This window comes from Periplaneta americana, chromosome 7 (genome assembly GCF_040183065.1).
Source record: "Periplaneta americana isolate PAMFEO1 chromosome 7, P.americana_PAMFEO1_priV1, whole genome shotgun sequence".
NCBI lineage: Eukaryota > Metazoa > Arthropoda > Insecta > Blattodea > Blattidae > Periplaneta > Periplaneta americana.
In genome coordinates, this window is record NC_091123.1 from 175,782,225 (window position 1) to 175,795,129 (window position 12,905).

A 12,905-nucleotide genomic window follows, 5' to 3' on the forward strand; every position below is an offset into this window, starting at 1 on the left:
GCAGGATTGCTGACATATTTAGAGTTCAAATTCAATTGATTATTAAAAACTTGAAAACTCGCTAATTTACAGGTCTGATTCTGTGGTGTGTAATTTTCTGAGTACAGCTGTGTATTGGATATTGAAATCTACAAAACTTGAAGTGGTTTGATTACATTATTACCATTAGAAATGAAATTTCATTATAGTTAATGCCATGATGTGATTATTTTTCATTAATTATACATATTAATGTTATACTGATGATATGAAAGTGAAACGTTTTGAGGTTACGTAAGTAGATACAGAGAATGTGTTAAATTAGATCTTCATTTCTATAATTTACTGGGTGGCGGCTATTATAGGCTATATATAAAACTTACGTAAGATAATAATATTGTTATTAGAAATGAAATATTTTTATAGTTATTAATCTAGTGGGGTTGGGTTTTTTTCATATAATACTTAATGGAGGTGTGGTGTAGATATTTATATGCGTCATTCTCTTCGGTATTGGCCCGAGAGAGCGAAAAAATTACAGTTCCTAAGGAAACACGGTATTACGTAATGATAGAATAAGAGGCCTACAAAATTTTGTAGTCTCTCGATCATTTCAGCAAGATCTCTTAGCAGGATAAAATGATTTTACCGTCTACATTTCAAGCTCTACATGCAGCAGCTATACAAAGATGATATGTCTATTGTTCCAAAGCATAGCAAACCTGACGTTTACAATCCGCTATGACCTGAAATAGCTATTGCTTTACTCCCACATGAAAAAACCCACTGGTCGCCCTTTCATTGTTACTTACGTTTTCGCGTTAAAACTCAAGAGACATAGGATACATAGGTTCAAGAAAAAGTATTGGACATAAAAACCATTCAGAGGGAGTATGTTTCATTATTATAGAAGCAAATAATTTTCAAAATGTCTGGTATTTTTCATTGAAAATAAATCTGAAAAATTTTTATTTGAACGTCTAATGAACTTAGTTTGCAGCGTTTGCTGCACAAGCCACTAGTTTATTAATAATTTGGTAGATGTGACCAATATTTACTTTCTTGACCAATTCACATACATTTATTCGTCAGTTTTCTCGAATAAGTTTAACGCGTTGAATCTTTCGTTCGTTAACAGAAGTCACAAGATGTTCAATATGTGACATGTTAAAAACTGTAATGCTGCTATCTTTTTTTAAGTGGGTTACTCCTCTAGAAGATTAACAAAAGAGAAAAACAGCTTTCAGTTTTCCTGGAATTGTGATGTAAGTCTTCTACAGGCTACATTCCAGCACCATCATCGGTTCCTTCCGCACTTGGGAACTTAATGATAATTCGTTCTAAATCACTTGAGACAAATTATTTTCCATGCCCTTTTTCTCTTGTTATTGACAAAAACTGTATAATACACTAAGCCTACTTGAAATTGCTATGAGTTTAATGCTATTTTAGTAAAAGCAGAAATATAAAGTGAAAATTTTAACACCCACGTCCGTTCACAATACTTTTCAATAGCGAGCAACGGCATGAGGAATTGTACACGATTAAAGTTAAACACAATTTTTATCTCCCGGTTAAAAATATATGAAGACCATACACAGTGACGCCAACATGAAGACAATGCTAATGCGCAATATTTGCCTCCCACTTGTGGTGGAGCTTAAATAGTACATTATGCAACGAGCCTAAAATGGTAGTAATTAAGACGCGAGTATGTTTGTTTATGAAACGAGAGCAAGCGAGTTTCATAATTTTCATACGAGCGTCTTAATTACCATTATAGGCAAGTTTCATACGACTTTTTATGCTCAACCATATTTCTAACTTGAAATTATTCATAAGTATTCATATTATGGTTATGTAAGTGAGGAGCGGAACTGACCTGAATTGTGAGATGTGCGCAGACGCGAAAGTATTGATTTTTTCCGAGGCACGAATGTCATTGACCTTGATATAATCTAGAGAATAACATGAACATTAGTCTTGATATAACCTGGAAATTGATTTAGAGTTGAAAAACGAGATAACAAATTGAATTTATTTGAATATTATTTGCAATTAACGCTAATTATTATAGTAACAGAACATAACCTTCTGCGACAGTATTGGATTTCCGGCCTCCGTGACTTTTCGCTACTTGTCTTTCGATTGCATATCCGAGAATAATCGATACTTGCGGTTTTATAATGGTACAATGGTGATTTCTCATTGGCTGAACAACTGAATTATAATGAATAGGTGTACTTTAATGAGATCCATTAAAGGGCTACTACCTGGTGTATAATTACTACATTTCGGCATGGTCGAGCATAAATATATTTTTATAGACCAATTGCATACTTAACCAAGCTTCAGATTCTCCCGTGGGCCGACTTCGAACTCCTCTACAGCCTACAAATTATATTTTCCGTGTAGGCGTTCCCTCAGACTCGGTCCTGGGTCATTTGCAAAATTTGTATAACAAATGGACGATTGAGAACGTCAAAATTAAAGTATTATTTAGTGCATATTCTGCATGTATTAATATAGTGCAATGTCTCTGCCATAGTAATCAGCCACTGTACACTCACCTTGCTTTACAGCATTCTCTACAAGTATCAATGAATCTTTGATGGTACGACTAAATGTCAGGAGTGTTACAGGACAAGACAATGGATCTTTTATAGAAATAGAATTCCTTTATTTTTATATCAGACATTCTTTAAACAGTGCATGGGTCCTAGAATAGTAACAAAACTAGCTTCAGATCAAAATGAACAAATATTTTTAATATCTTAATATCAGATCTGTTACCTAAGATATTGTAAATTTTTATACTGAACAACAATGTAGTTTATTCTTCCAACACAACAATTACTCTTCACTTTTTACAATTTAATTCTGCTCCCGTCAACAATGGGATTTGCTCTCCACACAGTAACACAGTATTCGTTAGTGCACTCCACAGACGACAATGACAATTTTACTTGGACTATTACAGACAACAATGAACTGTTAATCTTAACTAATATTCACAAAGCACTATTTACAACACAGAACTGTCAGTCCTCAGTTCACAGCTCGTCTGTCTTGGCTAGTTCTTCTAGCTCAGTCACTTGCGTTCACAGAATCTCGAACCCCAGACCTTCAGAGACAGTCCACTGTACTCGAACTCAGGTCTCTCCAACTGCGGTCCACTGCACTCGAAATCAGGCCTTCGGATGCTAACACAGTTGCGGACGCACACTCAAGTCGAACTCCGGTACACAAGACTAGCTGGCTTGCTCTGTTCACTGACTGTAACAACGCTGGCTTACTGACTGGCTGAATAAACTGTTCAAGTTCACTCGCGTTTCTTCTTTTATAACTAAACCATAGTTACGAGAAATTTCTACGGGTGTCCAGAGATAGCTCTCTCGAATTATCTGGATATCTCCATTTGACGGACTTCTGGACGATTCGGGAGGGTCCGTTCCCCCTTCACTCCGCACGTAGCAGTTTGCTTCCATCCTCACTCGATAGGTAGCAGATGCGCACGCAACCTCCCCTCGCGCGTTGCCGTAATACACCCCCTCTGCCCTTCCTCCGTCAGTCGTGAGATCGAACCTCACGTGGCCGTCACAATATTATAAAGATAATCTTCTTCAGTAACTAACAGAAAACCATTCGTTCAGTAACAATTATCTTAGTAGGTTGCCCTTAAGGCAAAGATATTTGAGCCTTAGTTTCTTTAATGATTGATAATTAGAAAAAAATTAGGACACTGTTTTGAATGATGTAACAGACATGACATGGAGTAACAGATCTGACAGGTAACAGACATGACAAAGTAAACATAAGCATGTGATAACCAAAACTTCTTTTGCTTAAAACTCTTCAAAATAGCAACTTAACTACGGCACACTTGTACTATTATGTCCTCTTGATCTTGACTTTATATGTTGTTATTTGTGGAAAACACAACACAAACAGATCTGACAGAGTAAAAATGCATGCTTAGACTAAAACACAAAGCAAGAGTATGACACACAAACTCGCTAAATCAAAATGAGTGATTGTACAATTAAGATGGTTCTTTGTGCATCATCCTGGCTTGTGCTGGCATCTGTGGGATTTCTTTTTCAACTGTGTATCCATAGGAAAGAAATGATGTAACAGATCTGACTGATTTACTGGACTAGTGTAATTATGCAATCGTATTTAAGGAAATATAAACTCAGACATAACTGAAGAAATTTTGATAATATCAAATGTTTCTTTACTTTTTCTCTCAATTACATTATTAAACAAACCTTTATCTGGACATAATCATGCTTCATGTTAAATACTTAGCTAGTATGGACACAGCATTTTAGCTGTTACTGTGAGAATTTTATTTTATTCTCGTGAAATGTTTCACATGAAGTAAATAATTCTTGTGACGTTTACTACATTAGTATTGAAATTGCTCACTGTTAGGAATTTATAACTCTATCGTTATAAATGCAATAATGGGAAGGGTATGAATTGATGGACGTCATTTGTTATACAAATTCTGCAAATGACCCTCATACGAGCTACCATGAGCACTACCACCAGCAACTAATGACCACATACCATGGGACCCAAGTTCGGTGGCTGCACGCAGCTGACTCTGCGGCATTCCTATATTAATCATTGAAAAAACATGTTTGAGCATGTTTAAGCAAAAACGTTTTCGCTTAAAGCAGTTTTGTTAGATAAGTGTGCGCCCAGCCTAAGTGTTCGCAAAGTGACAGAAATAGAGATAAAGAGGACAGGTAATAAGATAATAATTGCGAACGATAAAAGTACTTTTAAAGCACCCTGTGAAGCATAATTTTGAGAAATTTTCAGTGTCAGTTGCTAAGTTAAAAAAAAAAAAAATTGGCGGGAACCTTTCCTCTGAAAAGCAATAAAGTATAGACAAAAAGGTAATAAAATATTAATCATATAATTATACGTTATTTGTTTCATTGTATTTATTGTAAACAAATTAAATATGATATAAAACAGTGTCTTCTAAATATCTTCCGTAATACATAAACAATCATATTAGCAGGGCCGGGTATTTATGGAGATCGCGAAAATCACGACATAATAGATATACAATAGATTTTTACTAATCTTTACGAATTAAGTGATTCTGATTAATAATATGCGGGTAAAATAATCTCGACAAATCACGAAATAGAGTTCTAATAGCAAAATATGAACACATTCGCGAATTATTACTATTGCGTCGTTTTATAGCGAATTTCATATTCTGAGTCTTTTTTCGGATTTTTTTTTCACTTGAATTTGTTATACACACATCAAAATTGTCTAAGGAACAACTAAAAATTTTGAAATATCAAGAAAATTGACCAAGTTACAAAACTTAACGGAAGTGAATATTAATAATAGTCATTTGTTATTTTACCTGGTTACCATAGTAACCAACATTGTTATTTTGTATTCTTACATTGGAAAGAAAATTATTAAATTAGTGTGTTTTAACAGGGAAATATGTAATTAAAAACCGTGCAAAATCGTAATAAACAGTAAGTAATAGTTTTAATGATGGAAGAACGTCGTCATTTAAACCATGATGAAATGTTTAAGGCGATTGGCATTGACGAAATAAGATGTGTGTATATCCAAGTACTTTACATTACATGGTATTCCAGGTGTTCTGATTACGTGAACTCAAAAGACGGAGAATTCAGTATTTCACTAATAATTTGAAAGTGTTAATTTGAAGGCTGCAAGTTTTTTTTTTTCGTTTTTAATGAATGTGTGTATAATACAATCTCAGTCCAAAAAATTGGCCTATTGTCTATTGGCTATACCGCAACTTTACCAGTATCCAACGAACCTTCAGTGTTAATTATTTGGAAAGTAATATTCATAATAAGTTAATACACCAATTCCAAAATAATTGTATTTTCCAAAATTTCCATTAATCTCCGCCAAGAATAGAAATCCGTCTCCAACAGTCTCCGCAGACACCAGTATTAGAAAACGCAAATGATAAAATTAATATCCATAAATACCTGTCCCTGCATATTAGTTATAAACACACTTCATAATATTTTTATGAGAGATTCCAAGCTAATATCACACTTTGATGAAGGCTGGCAGGCACACATCCATTTTCTTGCAGTAACCACTGAAAAAGAGAACATTTCAAGCGTTATGTAATGAATCCTCTACTTTCCAGATTATTTAGGAAGCTAAAAGTAAAAAAATTAATGAATTTATTAACAATTTAAAATATAGCTTTGTATAAAAAACATTAAAATTCCAGTAAAAAGGTCAAAGCACTACTATTGTTATGAATAGTTTACTATTAGTTTTTGTTTTAAGTTTAGACAGAATGTAAAAACAGTGTAGCAACAAATGTGTGTAGTATTGCATTACTGCAATGAAGCAAACTGAATAAAAAGGGGATATGATATGAAAAAAGAATTCCAGCTACATCTATATATATAATTTGAACTGGTAATGGAAATTACGGGAAAACGGCTGAACGGATTTTAATAAATGGCCCCTCATTTTGAAGCTTGGAACCCATAGTTTTTTTTCGGAAAAGTAGTAGTTTTCAGTGAAATATCAATTTTCCTACATAATTTTCCTATTTTCCAAAATCCATCTGTTGTCAGTTTCGAGAACTAATTTTATCGAATCACGGCCGACTTGATTGAATTTCGGAACAAAACACAAACTACAATAAACAATAGGCTATTACACGAAGGCCATGCCCTGCAGGATTGCCGACATATTTAGAGCTCAATTCAATTTGTTATTAAAAACTGATTCTGCAGTGTATAACAATTTTCTGAGTACAGCTGTGTATTGGATATTCAAATCTACGAAACTTGAGGTGGTTTGATGACATTATCATCATTAGAAATTAAATATTATTATAGTTAATATCATGATGCATCTATTTTTCATTAATTCTACATAATATTGATGCTATATTGATGACATGAAAGTGAAACGTTTTGAGGTTATGTAAGTAAATGTAGAGAATATCTTAATTTAGATCTTCATTTCTATAATTTACTGAGTGGCTGCTATATATAACTACAAAACTGAAGTAAGATAATATTTTTATTAAAAATAAAATATTTTTTAGCCGAGTGGGGTTGGGTCTTTTTCATATACTTAATGGCGGTGTAGTGTAGATATTAATATGTGTCATTGTCTTCAGTATTGGCTCGACAGAGCGCAAAAATTACAGTTCCTAAGGAAAGATCAAAAGGTATTACTTACTGATAAAATAAGAGGCCTAGAAAATTTTGTAGTCTCCAGATCATTTCAGCAAGATCTCTTAGTAGGATAAAATGATTTTACGCTCTACATTTCAAGTTCTACATGCAGCAGCTATACGAAAATGCTATTGTTCGAAAGCTTAGCAAACCTGACATTTTTTTTAACTTTCGCCTACAATCCACAATGACCTGAAATAGCTATTGCTATCGTCCTGACATTGATACTTGCGTTTTCGCGTTGAAACTCAAAAACTGAAGTTGGGTAGGTTCAAGAGAAAGTATTTAGCTTAAAAAAATCCATTCAGAGGGAGTAAGTTTCATTATTATGGAAGCAAATAACTATCAAAAAGACAAGTATTCTTCATTGACAATAAATCTGAAACATTTTTATTTGAACGTCTAACGAACTTAATTTGCAGCATTTGCTGCACAAGCCACTAGTATTAGATGGAAAAGAGAACATTAAAGTCAAACAAAATAAGCTCGTTTTATAGTAGCATTTGAGGAAAATTTGATAGGTTGGTTTATGTTAAACTTAAATATAAAATTACTGGAATATGGAGCCGTTCCTAGTGAAATTTGTATTACAGTGGCAACTTAAAATAGACCATGTTGAATCTTTCGTACACTACTTTTAACACTTGAGTATAAATAATTTATTAAATGGCGATCTTACTCGTGTTAATTGTGTAAGCATGTGCGGCTTACAGCTGTTTCGGTGCTTCTTCACACCATCCCCAGAGCCTACTAGATCTCGGCGTCATCTCGAACTTCGCTGCCTGTTGTGTGGGTGCGTTCAATTGTTGAAAAGTGTTGAAATATGGTGTAAAATAGTGTATATGTTCTGAAATTGATCTGTGTGTTGAGAATTTTATTGCGGTGTGTTTTAGTATGTCTGTATATTTCATATTGTTCTAGTGTGTTGAGTTTTTGGTTTTTGGGTTGAATGTGTAGGATTTCCATGTCTGTATTTATGTTATTGTATGTGAGGTTAGCGATAGTTATGTATTCGGCATATGTAAAGCAATTACCAGAGGACACAATACATCTAGAGATCATGGTAGATCTACTGCAATATATCGGATTAGAACCCAAGACTAAATTCAAGGCTGACAGAAGAGAGTACTTGTGCCAAACCGGTAATTCGACCCACGTCTGAAACACGTGGTCCTACAGCCACTCCAGACTAAAGCCACTTCTCTTTACTAACTGAGCTCTCAAGCCTTTTAAAGGGAAGAGAACTTACTTGACTGGTGTCTGGTCACTTTGGAAGGAGAGTCCGTTGGGTAGAGGATTCTTGAGGAGAAGCTTGCCGTCCTTGACGACGACCGTCAGTTCCTTGAAGAAGACAGCAGTAATTAGACTATGTTACCAGCACAACATGCCTTAAACCCTATTACGTATTTAAGCAAATTTCAGCTCTGTTCTAGCACACACAAAATATGAAATGCTGGAATGTCTCGAGCATCTGAGAAGTGGAGATGAAATTATTAAGCCTTTATTTTAGAAAGGATTAACTGTGTCAGCTCAGCCAAGGCCCGTTATCAAAGAAATGTGGTTCGATTCCTAGTAAATCCAATGAAAACTGTACTTACTTACTTACTGGCTTTTAAGGAACCCGAAGGTTCATTACCGCCCTCACATAAGCCCGCCATTGGTCCCTATCCTGAGCAAGATTAATCCAGTCTCTACCATCATATCCCACCTCCCTCAAATCCATTTTAATACTATCTTCCCATCTACGTCTCGGCCTCCCTAAAGGTCTTTTTCCCTCCAGCCTCCCAACTAACACTCTATATACATTTCTGGATTCGCCCATACGTGCTACATGCCTTGCCCATCTCAAACGTCTGGATTTAATGTTCCTAATTATATCAGGTGAAGAATACAATGCGTGCAGTTCTGCGTTGTGTAACTTTCTCCATTCTGCTGTAACTTCATCCCTCTTAGCCCCAAATATTTTCCTAAGCACCTTATTCTCAAACACCCTTAACCTATGTTCCTCTCTCAAAGTGAGAGTCCAAGTTTCACAACCATAAAGAACAACCGATAATATAACTATTTTATAAATTGTAACTTTCAGATTTTTTGACAGCAGACTGGATGATAAAAGCTTCTCAACCGAATAATAACAGGCATTTCCCATATTTATTCTGTGTTTAATTTCCTTCCGAGTAGTGCACAAAATTATTGTAAAAAAAAAACAGATTCCCTCGAAGTATTTCCATTTCTCAACAAAATTCATTTTTTCAAAATATGTTACTCAGAATAATATTTGAAGTGCATTAGGCCCAATAAATAAAGAACAATCCACTCGTCAAATTTTAACAATATTCTGGCGTCTATTCCCATTTAAATTCAGCCGTATCGTCAACATCATCGTCATCATTATCAGCAGCAGTATCATCATTAAGACCGTGATATCGGTATATCTGTATTAGTTTGAGGTCGATTGAAGTTGAACACAGGACGCCGGACGTGTTTCAAGTACAAGCAGCGGAAGCGAATTTGACACACGCCTAACTAAGCAAGCACTTTCCGTGTTTTGTATACGATTATTGCATATTATAAAATAAGACAATACAATCATTGTATATAAGGGTAAAAGGAATCATACAGATGTTTGTCGGAAACGATGCAGCTTCCATAAGTAATGCCCAAACTCTTCTTGGTTCTTATATATATACATATATATATATATATACATATATATATATATATATATATATATATATATATAGAGAGAGAGAGAGAGAGAGACACTAAGTGTATATAGTAATTCTTACAGAATAATTTCGTGCGTAGTGTTTGTGTGTGTATATATACATATAGAGACTATAGAGATTATTAGTGCGGGCTTCAGGTGGATGATCAGCGAACTAAAGTTTTTCATATTCATAAACCAGTGTTAGCGATATGATATGATATGATATGATATGATATGATATGATATGATATGATATGATATGATATGATATGATATATGATATGATATGATATATGATATGATATATGATATGATATGATATGATATGATATGATATGATATATGATATGATATGATATGATATGATATGATATGATATGATATGATATGATATGATATATGATATGATATGATATGATATGATATGATATGATATGATATGATATGATATGATATGATATATGATATGATATATGATATGATATATGATATGATATATGATATGATATATGATATGATATATGATATGATATGATATATGATATGATATGATATGATATGATATGATATGATATGATATGATATGATATGATATGATATGATATATGATATGATATGATATGATATGATATGATATGATATGATATGATATGATATGATATGATATGATATGATATGATATATGATATGAAGAGTTCGCGGGAAAAATGATGAATGTCACATTTCTGTTAAGGGTTAGATAATGATCTAATTCAGTCTATAACTGCAAGATGTAGTGCTGTTTCTTTAGAAAATAAAGGGAAGGATTATTGTATTCGTGGTGATAATTCTACCTTTTACCATTTTTCATAAGAACAACATTAAATTTCGCAGTGATCAAGTGAATTACATAATGATATCAACCTTAAGAAAACTGTGACATTCATCGTTTTTCCAGCGAACTCTTCATATATGATATGATATGATATATTTTATATGTGATATGATATGATATATGATATGATATGATATGATATGATATGATATGATATGATATGATATGATATGATATGATATGATATGATATGATATGATATGATATGATATGATGGTATATGATATATGATATGATATATGATATGATATGATATGATATGATATGATATGCTATGATATGATATGCTATGATATGATATGATATGATATGATATGATATGATATGATATGATGGTATATGATATGATATGATATATGATATGATATGATATGATATGATATGATATGATATGATATGATATGATATGATATGATATATGATATGATATGTGATATGAATCCTGTACAAGTAACCAGTCGATAGCCGGGGCTAGTTTAGCACGCTCGTAGCGCGGGCTAGCGAAATGTCTATTATCATCACCCTAAGTGTATTTCTAAGCTTACCTATATATAGCAACTAAATGTATTAACTTAAACTTAAGTGTGCCTAATCATGCCGCCTAAGAAAAAGAAAGTAATTAATTCCCAAGCAGTGAAATAATAGCGAAAGTAATAGAAAGGTTTTGTGTTGAATCTGCATTTGATTATCTATATGCTCTAAAAGTAGCTTTCTGATGTTTTTAAAATGTTGTTACAAACTATAATATAACAAAATATCAATACGAAAACACAGGCTGGATATCAGATTGAAATATTGCTAAAACAGCCAACATTTGAATTGGTTTCTCTAATATTGATATGTATTCAATAGTATGATTATAGCCACTTACAGAAATTCTAATTCATAATAATTCAATTGTAAAATTTTCAGAGATATTTCATACCTTAATGATGATAATTCCAATAAATTCTTATATCTTTATTTGCTCTCTGTCTCTGATTAACATACTTTCAATACCTCACTGATTGAATACCTGCCTAGAAGAACGTAACAAATAAAACAACTTTCACAGTTAACAAATATGTTACTTGTATTGTATTTTATTGTATTTATTAACATTTCATGGTATTCATATATTGCTTACAGCTGGAATATGGAACAAGTCAAAAAACTTAATACTATTATAAAATCTTAATTTATAGTCACAGTCTAGGTGAAATATATACAGACGAGATTTACAATAGAGTCTACTAGTACAACACAAAGTTTTAGTATCAATTTCATGAAGTGTTATTGAATGTCATGAATTCACCTACAGAATAGAAGGTGTGAGAAATTAGGTACTTCTTTAATTTGGCCCTAAATAATTTTATGTTTTGAGTTTCATTTTTTATATCGATAGGGAGGCTGTTAAAAATGTTTACTGCCATGTAACGCACTCCTTTTTGATACCACGATAGACTAGCTGATGGAGTATGAAAGTCATTTTTTGACGTGTATTTATGCTATGAACTGTTGAATTAGTTACAAAGTTTTCACGATTACATACGAGGAAGATTATTAATGAAAAGATATACTGACAAGCCATGGGCATTATTTGTAGTTTATTGAAAATAGTCCTACACGATTCCCTAGATTTGGCACCTACTATTATTCTAATTACTCTTTTTTTGTAATACAAATATACTGTTACTATCTGTGGAATTTCCCCAGAATATTATTCCAAAACTCATTACCGAGTGGAAGTATGCAAAGTATATTGTTTTTAAGGTATTGATATTTATTATCTTTTGCATAGGCTAGATCTAATAGCAAAACAAGCTCAATTTAGTTTGGGGGTAGTTTCTTTAATATAATTTTTCCAATTTAACACATTATCGATTTTTAAGCCAAGAAATTTGGTTGTTGTTGTTTCTAATAGGGATCTAGTGTTAATTATTGCTCTAGAAATTTGCGACGTTAAATTTGGACATGATTTAAATTGAATTATGTTAGTTTTGTTACAATTTAATACCAATTTATTGACTGAGAACCAGTCACATATTTTGACGAGAATTTCCTGTTGAAGATTGGAATATGTTGGAGTTATTGGCTGTAATTACTATAGTTGTGTCATCAGCAAATAATA

The 12,905-nt window shown here is 32.9% G+C and overlaps 1 protein-coding gene across 2 annotated transcripts in view; it reads right to left on the reverse strand.

Annotated features, from left to right (window-relative positions):
* Nucleotides 1-4,919: 4,919 nt before the first annotated feature.
* The window catches only part of LOC138703779 (gram-negative bacteria-binding protein 1-like), a 72,631-nt gene continuing 64,645 nt past the window's right edge, over nucleotides 4,920-12,905 (reverse strand). The window contains exons 6-7 of one of the 2 annotated variants that reach the window (XM_069831951.1): nucleotides 8,461-8,552; nucleotides 4,920-6,106 (exon numbers count right to left, since the gene is read on the reverse strand). In XM_069831951.1, the coding sequence (XP_069688052.1) occupies nucleotides 6,055-6,106; nucleotides 8,461-8,552 (144 nt within the window). In that variant the 3' untranslated portion in view covers nucleotides 4,920-6,054. The remainder of the gene's footprint in view (nucleotides 6,107-8,460; nucleotides 8,553-12,905) is intronic. The other variant, XM_069831952.1, reaches the window with a different exon arrangement.